The 20,431-nt window shown below is 32.4% G+C and overlaps 1 protein-coding gene across 1 annotated transcript; it reads right to left on the reverse strand.

Moving 5' to 3' along the window:
• Window positions 1–7,635: 7,635 nt before the first annotated feature.
• Window positions 7,636–16,846, reverse strand: LOC127092248 (uncharacterized). The gene is made up of 12 exons (XM_051031099.1): window positions 16,422–16,846; window positions 16,135–16,168; window positions 14,685–14,931; window positions 14,309–14,350; window positions 14,058–14,202; window positions 13,362–13,591; window positions 12,721–12,778; window positions 12,071–12,148; window positions 9,374–9,462; window positions 8,939–9,020; window positions 8,140–8,331; window positions 7,636–8,049 (listed from the first exon to the last, which is right to left on the reverse strand). Exons 3-12 carry the CDS (start codon window positions 14,855–14,857, stop codon window positions 7,906–7,908), a joined length of 1,233 nt encoding a protein of 410 aa, XP_050887056.1. The 5' UTR covers window positions 14,858–14,931; window positions 16,135–16,168; window positions 16,422–16,846; the 3' UTR covers window positions 7,636–7,905.
• Window positions 16,847–20,431: the final 3,585 nt, after the last annotated feature.

Here is a 20,431-nt window from a genome sequence, read left to right on the forward strand (position 1 = left end):
TTCCATGGTCATTTTTTTAAAACAACATATTTTGATATCAATACATTATATTTTAGAATTTTAGAATTAAAAAAAACTCAAATATGAATACATTACAATTTAAGTCAATAAAATTAATCATAAAAAATCTTTATATTCTCTTATTTTAATGTTTATTACATATATTTAATTTTTTAAAATGGTATAAAATAAGTAAATTATTCTACCAATGTTGATTTGGTGTAGAAGACATGGTCACCTTGAGAAGACCACTATGTTAAACAAATACATTAAGTAGCTAAGTAGTTTGTTTATGTTTATGTCATTTTAATTCAAAGACATGCTTTGGAAGTGTTTCCACCCATCCTATAATGTTCAAATCAAATTTACCTCTTTTTCCATATATCCATCTAATAGGTTTCATGTTCGTAATAAAAGTGGTTCTATGCTATTTTCACAATTTGTTTTGATTCACATAGCTTTAGCTCATATTTGTCTATATAAAATGTTATTTTCTTTATTTCCTTTTTTTCATGGTCATTTTTTTAAAACAACTTATAAGGATATCAATACATTATATTTTAGAATTTTAGATAAAGAAATTCAAATATTAATACATTACAATATAAATGAATAAAATTAATCATAAAAATTTGCATATTATCTGTTTTTAGTGTTTAAAACATATACTTAATTTTTAAAAAAAGTGTAAAATAAGTAAATCATTCTACCAATGTTGATTTGGTATGGTAAACATAATCACCTATTGAAGGCTACTATACGTTTCATGTTTCTAATAAAAGTAGCTCTACGTTATTTTCACAATTTGTTTTGTTTTTTCTTCACATTAACCCATCTTTGTCTATATAAACTCTCATTTTCTTTCTTTCTATTTTCCATGGTCATTTTTTTAAAACAACATATTATGATATCAATACATTATATTTTAGAATTTTAGAATTAAAAAAAACTCAAATATGAATACATTACAATTTAAGTCAATAAAATTAATCATAAAAAATCTTTATATTATCTTATTCTAATTGAAATTCTAGTTATCAGACTTTGGATGTCACACGGGTTGTTATGACATCCAATTCTGCACAGACAGGAATTATGCAGAACTTAACAGTAAGTGCAGTAAATAACACAAGTAATTGTTTACCCAGTTCAGTCCAACATGACCTACATCTGGGGGCTACCAAGCCAGGGAGGAAATCCACTATTAGTAGTATCAATTCAAAGCTAAACTCACCCGTTTACAACTTATCACTTAATCCCTACCCAATGCAATTTCAATCTTAACCTAAGATCAGAGTTCCTACTCACTCCCCCTCAATCACCTCAGTGATTACTATCTTTAAACAATATTAAAGACAAGTTGAAGTCACACTTCAAACAACTATTGATTGTGCTTCACAACTTTAATCAAGATACACAGCACTCACGCTTAAAAGCTTTGAGCGACACAACACTTACAACTCAATGAACACCCTATGCCACAGCTATCATCTACTTGATAATGGCTTGGCTTACAAGATACGTCTAATACAAGACTCACAAAAATACAGCAGTGAAGTATGATGGACACACAAAATCTTCACGCCTCAAAATCCCTGAAACTGAATGAAGGAACGCCTTCCTTTTATATTGCAGTACCCTGGGCTTTTGCACCTGTATTCTCCTGAATTTAAGGTCACGCGAGTTCCCATAAATTCAACATTTAGGTTACTAACAAATAGGCTATTTGTTAGGTTCATTGAATGTAGCTTGGTTGTTGATTTCCTGGATTTTCTCTCAGTTGTTGAATCCCTGAAGAATAGCCTGAGAAAAAGTTGAAACAGAAAACTGAACAACCTACAATATAGCATATGCTGTCAGGCATGAATGTCACGACATTCAGCTTGACATCAAGGTCCATATGCTGAGTCTGTTTTTCCAGAAAACAGACTGTACAATTTTGCTGACCTGTACATGATCAAAAAGACCATACTACAGTAACAACTTACATTAATAAATGTCAAAGTGTCCAACTTAACATTTACACATTTGGCCTTCAGTTAGTTCTGTTATTCTCTTGAATAACAAACTAAGTTACATGCTGAAGTATAGCAGAACACCACTCTGTCTAATGTTCAGTAGCTGCTGTCAATGAATGTCATAACATCCAGTTTGACATTCAGTCAGTAGGCCTCATGCCAGATCTGGTCTTTCCTTGATAACCAGACTGGAAATAAATACTAAGTTCTAACAGAACACTAGCTGTTCTATTCCTTAGTATCTGTTGACAGGTATGAATGTCACAGCATCCAGTTTGACATTCAATAAATCTTGTGTTAGCTAGTCCTGCAGCAACTACAATGTAGTCACACATACATGTCATGACATTGGTCAAGACATTAGTAACCAGCTAGTGTTTTACCATATAATGCAGCCAATTAAGCACCTACACTAATGTTTAACACATATATTTAATTTTTTATGAGAACATAGTAGTCTTCTCAAGGTGTTCTACACCAAACCAACATTGGTAGAATAATTTACTTATTTTATACCATTTTAAAAAATTAAATATATGTTTTAATGTTTAATGTTTAAAACATATATTTAATTTTTTAAAATGGTATAAAATAAGTAAATTATTCTACCAATGTTGGTTTGGTGTAGAACACCTTGAGAAGACTACTATGTTCTCATAAAAAATTAAATATATGTGTTAAACATTAAAATAAGGGAATATAAAGATTTTTTATGATTAACTTTATTGACTTAAATTGTAATGTATTCATATTTGAGTTTTTTTTAATTCTAAATTTCTAAAATATAATGTATTGATATCATAATATTTTGTTTTAAAAAAATGACCATGGAAAATAGAAAGAAAGAAAATGAGAGTTTATATAGACAGAGATGGGTTAATGTGATGAAAAAACAAAATAAATTGTGAAAATAACATAGAGCTACTTTTATTAGAAACAAGGAACCTATAGTAGCCTTCACAAGGTAACTATGTTTACCATACCAAATCAACATTGGTAGAATGTTTTACTTATTTTACACTTTTTCTTGAAAGTTAAGTATATGTTTTAAACATAAAAACAGATAATATGCAAATTTTTATGATTGATTTTATTCATTTATATTGTAATGTATTGATATTTGAATTTTTTTTATCTAAAATTCTAAAATATAATGTATTGATATCCTTATAAGTTGTTTTAAAAAAATGACCATGAAAAAAAGAAATAAAGAAAATGACATTTTATATAGACAAAGATGAGCTAAAGCTATGTGAATCAAAACAAATTGTGAAAATAGCATAGAACCACTTTTATTAGAAACATGAAACCTATTAGATGGATATCTGGAAAAAGAGCTAAGTTCGATTTGAACAATATAGGATGGGTTGAAACACTCCAAATGCATTTCTTTGAATTAAAATGACATAAACATAAACAAATTACTTAGCTACTTAATGTATTTGTTTAACATAGTGGTCTTCTCAAGGTGACCATGTCTTCTACACCAAATCAACATTGGTAGAATAATTTACTTATTTTATACCATTTTACAAAATTAAATATATGTGTTAAACATTAAAATAAGAGAATATAAAGATTTTTTATGATTAATTTTATTGACTTAAATTGTAATGTATTCATATTTGAGTTTTTTTTAATTCTAAAATTCTAAAATATAACGTATTAAAATCATAATATTTTGTTTTTAAAAAATGACCATGGAAAATAGAAAGAAAATGAGAGTTTATATAGACAAAGATGGGTTAATGTGATGAAAAAACAAAACAAATTGTGAAAATAACGTAGAGCTACTTTTATTAGAAACATGAAACGTATAGTAGCCTTCACAAGGTGACTATGTTTACCATACCAAATCAACATTGGTAGAATGATTTACTTATTTTACACTTTTTTTAAAAATTAAGTATATGTTTTAAACACTAAAAACAGATAATATGCAAATTTTTATGATTAATTTTATTCATTTATATTGTAATGTATTAATATTTGAATTTCTTTATCTAAAATTCTAAAATATAATGTATTGATATCCTTATAAGTTGTTTTAAAAAAATGACCATGAAAAAAAGAAATAAAGAAAATAACATTTTATATAGACAAATATGAGCTAAAGCTATGTGAATCAAAACAAATTGTGAAAATAGCATAGAACCACTTTTATTAGAAACATGAAACCTATTAGATGGATATATGGAAAAAGAGCTAAGTTCGATTTGAACATTATAGGATGGGTGGAAACCATTCAAATGCATGTCTTTGAATTAAAATGACATAAACATAAACAAACTACTTAGCTACTTAATGTATTTGTTTAACATAGTAGTTTTCTCAAGGTGTTCTACACCAAACCAACATTGGTAGAATAATTTACTTATTTTATACCATTTTAAAAAATTAAATATATGTTTTAAACATTAAAATAAGAGAATATGGAGATTTTTTATGATTTATTTTATTGACTTAAATTGTAATGTATTGATATTTGAGTTTTTTTAATTCTAAAATAATAAAATATAATGTATTGATATCATAATATGTTGTTTTTAGAAATGACCATGGAAATTAGAAAGAAAGAAAATGAGAGTTTATATAGACAAAGATGGGTTAATGGGATAAAAAAACAAAACAAATTGTGAAAATAACATAGAGCTACTTTTATTAGAAACAAGAAACCTATAGTAGCCTTCACAAGGTAACTATGTTTACCATACCAAATCAACATTGGTAGAATGTTTTACTTATTTTACACTTTTTTTAAAAGTTAAGTATATGTTTTAAACATAAAAACAGATAATATGCAAATTTGTATGATTGATTTTATTCATTTATATTGTAATGTATTGAAATTATTCTATATTTGAATTAATTTGCATTGGGGTTTTCTCGTTGATACGAGAAAATCCAGATTACAATCCTTTAAATCATTCTAATTAAAATTCTCATGTTACATCAAGTAGAAACTAGTTAAACTACATTAGTTTACATCCTTTATTTGAATTAATTTGCATTGGGGTTTTCTCGTTGATACGAGAAAATCCAGATTTCAAAACTCATATTTACCTCTATGAAAATTGAATTTCAAAATCCGAACCCTAATACGGATTACAAAATATGGATTTTAATATGTTATTATTTTTATCCTTTTGTTTGTGATTGCTAATGATATGTCTTGTCTTGTTTGATTATTAAAAAATGGTTGACGAACAACCAAGGTATACACATGGTCCGCTAACTCAACATGCTTCGGTATATAGGAAGAGAGCCAAATCATCTCGAGTTGTTGGAGAATCATCTTGGACTACTGAGGGATCATTTGGTCGTGGTCATGTATCTTCGACTCATGACGAAGCACCTGTGACTCCCTTTCATGCTCTTGATGATGTTGTACATGTGCATGACCCACACCATGCAGTCGGACATGTTGCTGCCACACCAAGTGATTTTTCTAGAGGTCCATATGACATGTCATTGCTTCCATTTTATGCACACAATACTGATAAGTATGATTGGGAAGGAGAGATAGCATAAATGTTTAATTTATCTTTTAAACATCTATTTTATACAAATTATATTGTCTAACATTGATGTATTTTTGTACAGCATCGTGACACACTAAATTGTATAAATCATGCTAGAAAGATAGAAAAGTTTCCCTAGTCAAATGAACCGTACTTTTAGGACCTTTTTGAGTTATCTGGTATGAAGGACTTCTATAGGACAAGATATGGTTATATTGACCATTGTCTTTTGTTCTCATTTGATGAGAGAATGCACACAGAGATATTATCATTTCATCTTCTCATTGTTGTGAGATGAGCATCATCCTTGATGATGTATCGTGTTTCCTTTATCTTTCGGTCATAGGAAGATTGTTGGATCACTCTCTCATTCACAGATCTTAGACACTCGCCCTAATGGCGACAGAATTAGGAGTTGTTGTGAGTCAGACCCAAAAGGAAAAAGAAGACACGGGATGGTGTTTTGCCATATTTTCATTCGTAACATAAAAATATATTGACCATTTGAATGTAGTTATAGATGTTGTGGGTGATGCTGCACATGTTGCCCACCATAAACAATTTGCATTGAAGACATACTTTTTAATCTTGGTTGTCACGAGCATTGTCGTTGACAAAAATATTACCTATGTCGATGTTGTCTACCTTAAGTATTCATGGACTTAAAGAGAATTCACGAGTACAATTGGGGATTCAGCTTGTTTGATTTACCTATACAATTGGGATTCAGGTAATTGATTTATATGTTATTTATTAATCTAATATTATTTGTTCTACATCCTTACTGATATTTCATCTGAATCATTTTCAGGCATGAATCCTCCAACATTTTCCAGGTATTTTCGATTGGGAATATGTTTCTGACTACATTGAAAAGTTGTCATGTGCATGCTCAATTAACTCACTCAGGGGGAATCCAATGATTGAGTTTTACAGACTTGCTTTTGACCATATTTTGTCAGATGATATTTGTTTCTCACTGTGTGGACTGCACTTTCAAATACGACCTATGGATGTGATACTAGTACTCTAGAAGATTGGTTTGCAGATCTCGACACATGTACTTGCATCTAATTGAGCGAATATTGCAGCAGTTCGGGTATCTCTATGGTATGCTTAAGGACCCCACAGTTGTTGCTCATGCCACTGTCGTCTGGAGAGATGTTTATGCGATATTTTTCTACTATCGTTCGCAGAGATGTGGTATTTTCCTACTACCATGAGCATGTGGTGTCAAAGGTTGTATGTAGTGTATTAGTTGCCCATACATAAAATACAACATACCGTTCCTCGTGCCAAATGATTTTAGTGACTCATTTGTATATGGCATCAGTGCTAGAAGGAGACCCCTATGACATCTCATTAAAAGTTACTAAAAGTGGAACAGACAAGAGTGGACCATGTCATGGACGTATCGCCTATATGTCATTATATTGTATCGAAGATAGTGTCTTAGAGGTGTATATAAAGATTGATCACCACTTTGTTATCACATATATTGTATTGTGTCAAAGATACAGTCTTAGAGGTATATATAGAGATTGATCACCACTTTGTTATCACATATATTGTATTGTGTCAAAGATACTGTCTTAGAGGTGTATATAGAGATTGATCACCACTTTGTTATCACATATATTAGGAAATGTTATCACATATATTAGGAAATGTTATCACATATATTAGGAAATGTGCCAAAGATCAGAGGATGCATCCAAAGATTGGAATCCAAACTCATCCCTTTATTTTTATTTTTATTTTAATTATCAATTTTGCATCATTCTTCAAAATCCAGATTCACCCCTTTATTTTTATTTTTTTAAAAATTATCAATTTTGAATCAAAATTGTCTGATCAAGATAGGATGGCCAGATTAGACTGAATGTTTGATGATGTGATTGCAGGGAATCAGGATCCCTCGCATATGGTGTTTAGTGAATAATTCCCGTTAAAAAACATAGGAAAGAAACTCATCACTTGAGATATTTAGTTGGCCTTTGAAAGACTTCAAGAATTATAACATTTTTAAGAATTGCTTCTCTGATATTCAATGACCAAAACATACAAGCATTTTTTAAAGATAATTTTCAGAAGGATAAAAATATCAAAGCTTCTCTTAATGTATGTGAAATACTAGTTTTTTTTTTACACAATGTGAAATACTAGTTAGAAAATGACAAACTCCAAGAAAAGACAATGAGTCCGGCATACATTACAAATAAAATTTACCTTGAGCAGCATTCACACATCTAACTACTGATATTAAGTTACCTACAAAAGCTTCAAATCTAACGATAAAAAAAACAAAAAACCCATCAAGGATCTGTGTTACCATAACGGCGGTGGCAGAGTATTGCTGTAGTCATCTATGATGATAGCCACGTAGAAACTATCAACAGAGGAAGCATTGATACAAGGCCATAGCAAACAAAAGCATCAATGCTTTCAAAAGTATTCAATTTGTTGAGAATAGTATTCCACAGTTGTCCAACACCAAGGAAATAATGTTCCTGCATAGTAATTCGAGGCTCCATGAGTTGCATTACAGCTTTAGATCAAATTGTGTAAACTAATTCTGTTGGGGAATATGTTCAATTCACCTTTCTACTTAATTTATTAAATTGGTCCTCATCATCAGATTTTGTCAAAATTCTTCTGCCATTGTCTGAGGTTGATTGATCCAAAGAGATTTTAACTTTAGCTCCGCCAAAAATTTTATTCGACTGAGACCTGTAGGCTGAGTCGGTGTGTATTGTTTTCATTACAGAGCCAAAAAAATTTGTCACATGTACCTAAAAAGAAGCAATGGAACAAGACTCATCAGTTTAATCAAACAAAGCATCCAAGCTGCAGATATTACATCAATCAATAATTATATTAATCCAATTAAAATAAAATTTGGGCTTGAAACACACACCCAATGTTACACTACCTTTATTTTGAAACTTACATTAACTTAGAATCATCCGGTATGTCATTGAAATACATCAATATTAATATCATTTAATAAATGTGCATCAGATATTAATCTTGACATGGCACAAAAACATAGCATATGATGAAAGGGGCTACGGATGCTCGCCGAGCCAGTGGTTTGCACATGCAAGGCAGTGATGGATTGGGAGAAGTTGATAGTGAATTTCTTGTTTAAAGGAAAACCAAATTCCATGTAAAATAGTTGAATCCATTGGGGAGCAATGACAATTTCTGAATTCAACTTCTTTAGACAATCTTTTGAAAGGGGTTAGGGAAACAGATTGGGTCGAACCATAGCTAAAGAAAATTGTGTTTTGAATAATAAGGGAGGAGAATTAAAGCTTAAATTCTCAAAAAAAAGAAAAAATTTAAATTTTTTCTTAAAAAAGCAAAATATTTTTAGTATGTGCATAACTTTATTACCTTCTCTAACTGTCGTTGATACAGGTCCATTCGGTAATATGCAGTTGACATCAACAAATTTGGGTTATATGAGTTGAAAAGACTGCAAATAAAGGACAAAACTGCAAAAGATTAAACGATCAAGCCTTCAAAAGAGTATGATGCTCCATTGCTTGATATACTGAAGATATAAACTATTACTGTGTACTTCAGCTGCTCTTGACTATAATAAACTTTCTTAATAAATAAGCTCGAGTAATGCTTTTGTGCATATATGAAGGATAGAAAGTATGAACAAATGATAAGCTAACAAGCCAAAGAAACGTACTGCAAGAACTATTTGGAAAGTAAAATTCAATCAAAAGAACATGCAAAAAGAGGAACATACTTTATAGACACTTAATAATAAGGATAAAATACTAAACTTGAAGCAGCTTATAAATATTTTACATGTACCTGCTCAGTGAAGCATTGTCATATATATTCAGCCTCTCAAAGAAGGCAAGAGTGTAGAAGGTAAAACGATCAACAACTGAAACACCCACCTGCATTATATACAAAAAAACAGTTTTAGTTGCTCATATCGCTATTCGTGACAGAGAGAACATGAGAGATACCTCTAAGGACAAATTTAGTTGTTTATTTTATTTAATCCTAATCCTAGTTAGCATGAATCAGGGATGATGTGCAGTTAAGGAATAGTAACATTGCCTAACACTCCTCAAGCTGGAGCATACATGTCATAACAGAAATCTTTATCAACTTTTTCCGCAGAGTAAATGTGATCCCTCCTTACTGGTGCATAACAGAGATGGCTGTTGAATCTATATTTTAATTTATGTGGACGAAGATATTATCACAAAAGAAGTTCCCCACATCTAGTACAAACATTGATTTCCAAGTGTTTGCTCTTAAACAGTTGTGCGTCTTGGATTACTTTCATGTAATTTAAGTACACCTCCTCTGGGTATATGATTCTGTCTCAACCCAAATATGCAAGAGACTTGCTTCAGAAGGCTGAAATGTCCCTGCAACTGCAAAAGATATTTCTACACCTCTTCCAGGGAAACTCAAACTTTTTAAATGTAGGTCTGCTCTGAAGTATGTCAGTCTCCAGACCAGAAATTGGTTATCCTATGAAGGTGTGCCAATTTACAGCACACCATTTGCAGTCTCATTGGGCTTATGTTAAAAGGATCTTGAAATACCTCAAAGGTACACCTGATTTTGGCCACGTTCTGCAACCTGCCTTTAATGCTTCTCCCATATGCTAAAGGCTTTTTGCGAAGCTGACTGGGCCTCTGAAGTTGATGATAGGAGGTCCACATCTGGTGCTGGTATTTCCTTTAGGCCGAATTAAATATCTTGGTGGTCCAGAGAAGGCAAACTCAGGTTGCAGTATCAATTGCTGAAACCGAGTACATACTTGCTGCCTCAGAAAAAATCTGGGTTCATTCTCTTTTATGAGACCTGCAGGTTCAATACCTAATTCCCCCAAGGACCTTACATACTTGTTGCCTCTGAAACTTTTGGGTTCAGTCTCTTTTATGAGAGCTGCAGGTTTCAATACCTAATCCCCCCTAAGTTAAAAGTTCTGAACAAATCCCTAGTTGTCACTTAAGTGCCTTTCCAAGAGCAAGTTGCTGATAAACTAACTAAACCTCCGTCCAATACTCATTTTTCGGATCTTAGAGACAAACAAAATGTGCACAGCAGCTCTCAGAACTCTCACTCTCTCTGCAACTGTGACATTCTGTTAGAATGAACTTTGAAAGTAAGAAACTGATCCAGTTATCTGTATCTATAAATATAGAGCCGTGTATTATTTTCTCAATAATGAAGAGTAACAATTCATATTCCTCATCTCTTTCTCTACTATCTCTCTCATGAATCTTGTTAGAATATTATAAATATCAAGTTATATTATCAATAATATTCAAACTTGTATTATTTCTCTCCCCATTTTATCTAAGACCCACAACTTTAATATGGTATTTTAGCTTGGTTCGGTACTCCATGACCTTATATGTCACTATTATGCTGCTCAGTTCCCAAAAGTTTGGTAATAATAATATAGTAACGTTTTTCTTTTTTCCGGCTTGATCTCCTCTAGCCACAGCCGTCATCTGCCGGAAACCACCTCAATTGCGTGTGGAATCTCCTAATGTATTTCAGTCTTAGAAACTCTCCCACACTCTCACACACCATCAACAACCTCTGTTTTTTCTCCAATGCGCCATTTCTAGTAGCGCGTTCAGCGGGTATTTCCAGTGCCTGACTCGAGTTTTATTATCAATTCAATATATATCATCAGTTCAGTTTCAAGCCACAGTTAACTAGGTTCTGGTGTAAACAACCCATTATATCTCAAGTTTTATGATGTTTGTTTTGTTGTGATTGCCGGTCTTTCCATGTCTTGTTTAGCTTTTGAATCTTAATTTTCTACTGCCCTATTTAACTTTTGGTAAATTCCGGCTTGTGTTTAGGTGTTGTGCTTGATGTTCTTCGTGTTCTTCAGTTGTTTCTGCATTTGCCACTATTCATGGGCATCTTCAATTAGTTTGCACATCTTGTTTGAGTGCCTTAAGCATTTGTCACATATTGTAAAAAAAATTACTGCATATGTTTAGATTGAAGTTGTGCCACCATAACTCCATATTCGATTTAGATTGAAGTTGTACCACCATAATCCATTCCAATTAGAGTTTCAGCTGCCGAAGTGAACGCTTACTCAATATTGTTTAAGTTTATTTTGATATTGTGATGCTTCCAATTAAGGTTTCAGTTGCTGGAGTGAGCATTGACCTAAAAGTAAAACCTTTTTTCTTTGAAGTTGCTACACCTACAAGTTTGGGTTTCACCAGACCGAGTGAGCCTAATACCGTTGCAGTTAGGTTTTTCTTATTTTCTTATTGTAATGTAAAGCATGTCTGCTTTTACTTAATGGTATATGTGTAAACAACCTAGAATTTAGTAAGCTTTAGCTTGAGGGGAGTGTTAGAATATTATAAAATATTAAGTTGCTATCGAACAATTATTATCGATAATATGCAAACTTGTTATTTCTCTCCCTTTTATCTAAAACCCATAACTTCACTAAATCTCTCACTATATTTCTATAACCACCACAATAACTATTATGTTCTTACATACATCTGAGTCCAAGTGATGTGAATATGAGTTCTGTCCTTTCATGCTACTTCCAATTGCCAAAACGCCTGGTGAATGAAACTGTCAAGTTAAGAAAAAAGGAGAGCCCCATAAGCAACAAAACTTAGAGAAGAATAATCAGCAAGACAAAAAAAAAAACACCTTGTTATTACACTGTAAGCAATTATAAATTTCAGGAGAACAATTATGAAACAACATAGGTGACAGGAAAATATGTTATATAATAAGTTCTACAGGTACATATTTATAGTTAGCTAAGATAAAGCCAAAACCATAACACTTGGTGTAAGATATTTACAAATCTCCTTTTGCTGTGACTATATAATTCCTATAGGTATGCTCGTGACTAAGAGCAAAGTAACCATCATTTATGCAGAAGGTAAATATTTGATAATGGACTTGCTTATAGCCCCAAATAAACTGTATAACAACCGACATATTACATCAATCAATAAAAACCATCTAACGAGAAACACATTGGCTGCATTAAAACTTAGGCAAAACCAATTCTAAGAATGATAGTGTTCATTCTATAAAATTGAATACCCTAGATCTACGTTGTGTCAAATTCATGAGGATTGACGTGTGAGTTTTCTAATAACATATACCAACAGATAGTAGCATAATCAGACCTGTGAGAACAGAGTAGAGGCTTGGCAGGTGTCCACCATTATCAGTAGCTCCTTAAACCTAACAATTTACATTATGAGGGGAAAGATTAGTTCTTTGACCTATTGCCTGCAATTTAGTTTTATTTGTTTACAGCATATTTTTTAATACATGTTAACTTGTTTCAACCATTTCGGCACTCTGCAATTCCCTCTTGAAAGAGACTGATAGACAGAGGAGATCAAATTACACTTGTGTAACACTTGGATGGTATTATACCACTCAATAACCTTTTATCATAAACATTTTAAAATATTCTTCATTCAATTTAAAAGTTTTTATCATATAGTCATCTTAATAAATTTTTACATAAATCTAAAATCATTTTTAAGTCATTGAAATGCATCTAATTCAATATCATTTAATAAAAGCACTTACGACGTCATTCTTGATGCACCTCAATAACATCAAATAATTTAAGATTTACCTAAACTTTTACCAAAATTATCTATATGATATAAACATTCAATCCAGTGGTAGATTTTTTAAATATGTATCTGGTGTCTTGTCGCGTGTCCATCTATGCACTTTACAGATTGACACACAATTCTCTCATTGCTTTCTCATTTTCTTATCACAACTCAATTGAATAAGAAATGTGTACCTGAGTTTCTCTTTCATTTGCTTGACAACGTCAGCTAAATCGTGACTTTGAAGCTCTTCTGAGTCCTGAAACTTCAAAAACTCATCACCTCCATGCCCTGTCATGTATAAAAGAATATGACTTCCTTCATCACTAAGTAGTCGTTTGGACCTCGGAACAGCAATCTCATGACGACCTGTTAGTACCCGCATAAAGTTTTCCACATTTACTTCATAGCCACGATAATCTACCTGAGGAATTGCAGTCAAAAACCATCCTCTAAAAGATAATATATATCAAGAGCACTAAAACAATAAAAGAAAACAAACATAGTCTCTTCTAAACACTATAGAGATAGAGATACAGTTAAATGAGAGAAGAGGTTCAACATGGGGCCTTTTAAAGTTATAGACATTGCACAATTTATAAACTAGTACGGGCACCTTATCGATCAAAAGAAATTCACGATAGGGCCTTTTAAAGGTATAGACATTGCACATTATAACAGATACCTTCTCTATCAAAAAAAGTTTAAGATGAGGCCTTTTAAAGGTATATAGATATCGTACACTGCTCCCTCCGTTTCAAAATGACTGTCATTCTCACTTTTCAATGTAGCAATGCTATTAGCAAATAATTAATAGCAGAAACTAACAATAGAGATCTTCTCAATATTTAATAAAATATTTAGACAGAGATGCATACCTAGAAACTCACCTCGACATTATCCCCGTACAAGTTAAGTCTATGGTTTTCATTATTAAAAACTTGGGCAGGGTACTTATTTCTTGCATTGCATGCCATGTCATCTGCTAGCATGAGTATAATCCTCTCATCAGGTATTCCTAGTCGCTTAACTGTCCTGAATGTGAAATATACTATAATATAATACAATAGTCTATTGATAAATAAATCATTATCAAGCATAATTCCAACAATTCAAAATAAGCCTAAACTTGTATAATTACCTATACAATGATAAAGTATTGGCCATATGTCGATAATTAAACCTGAAATGTGGAAACAACACATTTAGTAAACTAACCATGTTGTAAACATTTTGATTTATGAGGCATAAACCAAAACCTTCAATGATTAAAATACCCTCCATATTCCATCCTGAGTTGACAAAATTCTTAGAAAAGAACAAAAGAAAAACAGATTTCACTATGTATCCTTCACATTTTTCGTTTCCAAGCAACTTCAACAAAGAATAAGGCAAAAACAGAATATTAGGGTTTTATCATTCAAAATAATAGTTTAGAACCATGAAGAGATGTACAAAGAAAAAGCAAGACATTGTTGTGATTTCTTCTTATAAATTAAGAATGAAACTTAACTTACCAAAACCGAGAGGTGCAGACTAAAACAGCCCAATTATTAGTGTGCATCGTAGTCTCGGATGAAGGAAAAGAGTACGCTACAGAGTGGCTGATATTTGTCAGAAATATCAGCAATAATATCACCACCAGCACTTTCATAGAGGGCTTTAAAAAGTTTAAGATCTGGTATCCCATGCTTTAATTCAGTTATCCTTGCACCACTTTACCAAATTTGTTCTCTTCTAGATCTGGAATTGATCCTTTGTTAACTGCAAACATAATTAAGCCACAATAAATCAATCCCATAAAAAGGATATAATCTTACATACCAAAGTAGTCAGTCCCGCCCGGAAGCGGCACGAAGAGGCCAACCTCAAATATGGGATTCTGGGATAGCATATAGAAGGGGCATGTATGGTTCTTAAACCAATCCGAAACTGTTTCATAAAAACTGGTTTATTTGTGGAGCGGTTCGGTTCAAAAGCAGTTCCTACCAAAAAGTAGTTTTTTTTATTTATTTTATTCTTTACCTGATCTTTTTCGCTTTAGTTGACTTTCCATAAAATTCATTCTATTTCAAATTGTATCCAAGATCTAGCTAGACATTTCAACAAACTAATTGTTTCCAAAATTGAGAAAAACACAGCAACTCCTAGATCAAAAGTATAATATATTTAAATAACATGTACAAATTAATAAAATTAATCACCGCCACCAGCTATAGCAGTAATTTATGAAGGACCGGGCCAGATCTGAACTCCAGCCAGTATAGTAGTTTGAAAATATTAAAAGGGTAGTACCATAGGAAGAATTAATTAAATGTTGCTGTGTTTGGCGATCAATTGCTTCCAATACAGAGAAGCACTTGAATATAATCCCAGCTCATGATTTATTGAATTGTCCAAACAAGGTGTCCATTCCAATTTCATGTAGAATGAGGGAACTAGCAAACAAACATACAGACATTCCTAGACATGTACTAGTTTATTCATGTTAACTTCAAACCTATATGAAATTATTAGATACTATATCCAAATAGTCTAGTATTAAACCCACTGAAATATCAAAAAGGCAGCGTATCAAGCGAGGGCTATGGCCTCAACAAATTCTCACAAAATGCCAAAATGTCAAAAAGAAAAACGGTACAATTAGTTTTATCAATTGAGTCATACGTTAATGGACATACTACAGACAGAGTATAAACCAACAAATCAGAAAAGTGTATCCATTGAATACAAAGCAAAATCGTGGTGGCTAAAGCTCATCCAAGTACAAATTAAGGGTTTCAAACAGTAAAAAAAAATTAGTGGAGAAAAACCCAGATTAGCAATCACTGAGAAAATCAAACTCACATAAAAAAAATCACAATAATAATAACAATAACTGCAGAATGAAGTTCATATAAACCATAAACACTAACATAAAAGTAGATCCAAAAAACAAAAAAAAAAGGTAAGGACTTGAAAGCAAACCTGAATTTGAGACGATTAAGAGGAAAACTGAGGTCTGTGAATGAAATAAAAGTGGATGTTAATATACAATGAATTTGACAAAATAGTCTAGTATTAAGACAAAGCATTTAACGAATTTCGTCGGTTTCACAGTGATTTAGGTTAAGTCATTGTTGTGATTTGGGGAATTAGGATGCAAATAAGGATTACCGTTCAAGAATTTATGAAAAAAATGGAGGATTAGGGTTCCAAAGAAAAAACAGTTGAGTAAGAAAGCAGTGCAAAAGAGAGGGAGAATATTTGGTTACCCAATAAAAACAGCTTGATGATTGTCTGCCTAATTATGAAGTTCTCTTGTTATAATTATCAATGCAATCTTGTTTTTGAAAATGTTGCAACAATTTTATTTGTTGAAATAAATAGACTGAGCCTTCACTTGTGCTAGTTTATAAACTGTGTATTATCGACAAAGGTTCGTAGTCGGGATGAAAAGTCGACACAGGTTTGTAGTCGGGATGAGAAATCCACATAATGGAAGTGAAAGATATTAAATTTGGTGCTCACGATTTTCAGCTGGAACAAAAAAACTTAAAAGAAGATTGGACTAGTTTATGTAAGAAATGACATCTTCCTTTTTTTATTACAGCTGAAAAATTAGGTGGAACATACATTTTCTCAAAATACATAATGGAGATTTGCATATATTCTAAGAAATAATGGATAAACAACTCTTGTTTTTGAGGATGGGTGACATGACATTTTATATATATTTTTGGAATTCGAAGATGTATTTCTGAATATTTTTTTTTAAGTAAAATAGAGGATATCTCATTTACAACATCTTCGTTGATGTAATTTTAGATGCGTGTGAAGATTCATCTTCGAACACAACAAAGATATTTTTGAGTTTTCAGATGTGTGAGTCGTAACTATACACAACAAAGATATTTTTGAGTTTTCAAATGTGTGAGTCGTAACTATAAGGGTGGAAAGAGTAACCAGGTCGATATTACATAGTTTAAAAATTAGCACAAGTGCAAGTCATCACTCGAAAAATATCCTCAATCTCTCTGAATCGCTTGCAAAGCATCAACAATATCTTGGTTGTTTCTTCCTCCAGCCATATCTCTAAATTTCCAACAACACCGACAATGTTCACACACTTGTCGCCTAGCAGGAAACAAACAATATTACAAAAACCTGATCGGATGGACTAATCTGCTTTGATACACCATGTAACACCCTAAATCTCGAATCTTCTATAAAAATGAATTACTTGACAATTTAAGGTATCACTTTGACAACCGACCAACAAAACTTTCGAAAACATTTAACAACATGCAATGGAAATTAACATAATAACAACTTCAAATTGAATTTCTCAAATAAAATATTAAACTTTAACATCACAATTTGACACCAACTCAAAACATAACAAAAGCGTCATGTCCCCCATGTTACAAGATCAGAGCACTAAATCATTAAATTACAACAGAACGATAAATAAGCGAAGGTAAGTCCTCATAAGTTATCTCTCACTCACGACAACAAAATCCTACTCCTTATTATCTGCAAGATGTTCAAGGTGGACAACATAAAGCAAAAGAGTGAGAATAATCTCTGATATAAAATGGTGTAAAGAATGCAATTATATATATATATATATATATATATATATATATATATATATATATATATATATATATATATCCATTAACTCCATTTAATATTTCGCTTTAGTCCCTTAACTAAAAAACGTTACAAGTTTATCCCTTAACTTCACTTTTGTTATCCTATTTGGTCCATTTCATCAATTTCTGCCAAAAAACGTTTAAGTTCTGGTGACGTGGGGAGACAACGAGGTCATTGGTATAAATCTGAGTTAGCATATGTAGTTAAAAACATATACACTATTTAAACTGCGAGGCTTTTGTTTTCGAAGGTTGAAAACAAAACCCTCGCAGTTTAAACAATGTGTCTGATTTTAACTACATATGATGACTCATATTTGTACCAATGGTCTGACTGTCACGCCACGTCACAAGAACTTAACGTTTTTTTTGTCAAAAATTGACGGAATGGACTAAATAGGATAACATAAGTGGAGTTAAGGGACTAACTTGTAACGTTTTTTAATTAAGGGACTAAAGCGGAACATCAAATTAAGTTAAGGGACTAACTTGTAACGTTTTTAATTAATGGTCTTACTGTCATTCATTCACTTCGGTTCTTACACTGTTGTCATTTATTCACTTTGGTTCTTACACTGTTGTCATGCATTCACTTCGATTCTTATACCATTGTCACTCACTTCGGTTCTTATATCATTGTCACTCACTTTGGTTCTTACACTGTTGTTTTTATTTCATGTTCTTACCCCATTGTTCACTTTGGTTCTTATACCGTTGTCACTCACTTCGATTCTTACACCGTTGTTTTACTTTTAGTTCTTACATTGTTATTCACTTCGGTTCTTATACAGTTGTCCCTTGCTCTGGTTCTTATACCATAATTTTTATTTTCGGTTCTTATACCATTGCTCACCCCGGTTCTCACACCATTTGCCATCTTGTTTTACGATTCCTATATCGCTGTTATTTCTTTCGATACTCTCGGGTCTTACATTAGGTTTCTTGCTAATAATGATTTATTCAGCATTGGTTCTTATACCGATAACGATTGAATTCTCATATTTCCAGCTATACCAATACAATTCCCCAAGCAAGAATGCTTATTGGCCTTCCTCAGTGTCATGCCCCAAACTTATCATACCTCTTACATAAATTTCAATGGCACTAATGCATAGGCATTTGTTCCCTATCTCACCATCTTATTTGCATTTACATTCATAACAAAAGAGCATATTGCATGGACTCAAGGCATGATATCCATATTTGAGGACCACTAGGATCTCTTGATCATGTTGTGATGTATCAAACCCACCATAAACCCTAATTGTCATCTTCAAGCACTCTTTGACGTTGTGAGACTGCACAAGTCACCTCATTCACTTCTAAAACCTTAATTGGATGGTGAACCTTGATTGAAAGCATTGCTCGTTCATCTGATCATCCATAGGCATCAACCATAATACTTTGATTTTCTGTGACTTATACAAGTCATCATTTGACTATTTGCCTTGTGCTTTGACATTAGCCTTAAGGAAACCTAGTTTGTATGATGATGGGCCTTGATTGACCTTTCAACCCAAGAAACCCTAGTTAGGGGTACTCATCATTAGTGGTCTATCTAATCCTTGCTTGAAGCTTGAAACCCTAGCTAGTGAGGTTTTTCCTTGGTTTTGCTTGTTGCTTTTTGCCTATGCCCTAAAACCCTAGTTGTTCCCCTATGCTTCTTTACTTTGACTTGTTAACTGAAATGCCACTTCATGAAGATTGTGCTTATCCATTTCATCATACATTTCCCGTCATTCCTCTACACAAGGCCCTTTATTTAGTTGTTTGATTCTAGCTTATACAAGTTTGCTTGTGATCTTTAGTTGGTGATACATTGCATTGGTTATTTCTAGTCCACAACTCATTTATGATTGTCATGGGCCCATTGATTCATCTATGCAATATCATTGTCCATTTGTCTTTGCTTCATTCAAATCTTGTTATTCAAGTTTTGTTAGAGGTTTAGGTCTAATTCATGTGTATTCTAATGATTGTTCATTCAAGTCCATTTTTAACATCATTTCAAATTCAATCAATCTCATTCAAATATCTATTTCATTACAATAAAGTCCATACATATACCAAAAATTACAAAAGTGACCATTGTTACAACAATTGACTTTTTGGTCAACCAGTTGAGCAAAGTCAACTGACCCCCACCCCCTCCCCTTTTGACTATCCTAAGGCCTAACCTAATCCTATTTGCCATCTTTCATCATCAAGATCCATGTTTTCTTGTTTCCATTATGCTTTCTTCAAATACAAGTTACCCTTAGCCAAACCATGCCCACCTTGCCATGGTTGATCCTACAAATAACCATTACAAACATTGCATTCACCATCAATCCAAGCAGCCATAATCGTTTTAAAACCAATGCAATACAAAATCAAACACATGTTCATGATACCATAGCATGTCAAACCAAATGACCTAGCATGTTACATACCTTTACAAATCAAAAGTTCAATATACCATTGCAAACCAAATATAACACATAAGCAGACAACATATAAGCAATTGCAACAACAACATTGCATACCACAATAAACCTACATCATCCTGCCTAACATTCCTACAACAGTCTGCAACAAAGGCATGAAACCTAGCCTGCATAATACCAACCTGCATCATTCAACAACAA

The sequence above is a fragment of the Lathyrus oleraceus genome, chromosome 6, assembly GCF_024323335.1.
Source record: "Lathyrus oleraceus cultivar Zhongwan6 chromosome 6, CAAS_Psat_ZW6_1.0, whole genome shotgun sequence".
In the NCBI taxonomy this organism is placed as follows: Eukaryota; Viridiplantae; Streptophyta; class Magnoliopsida; order Fabales; family Fabaceae; genus Lathyrus; species Lathyrus oleraceus.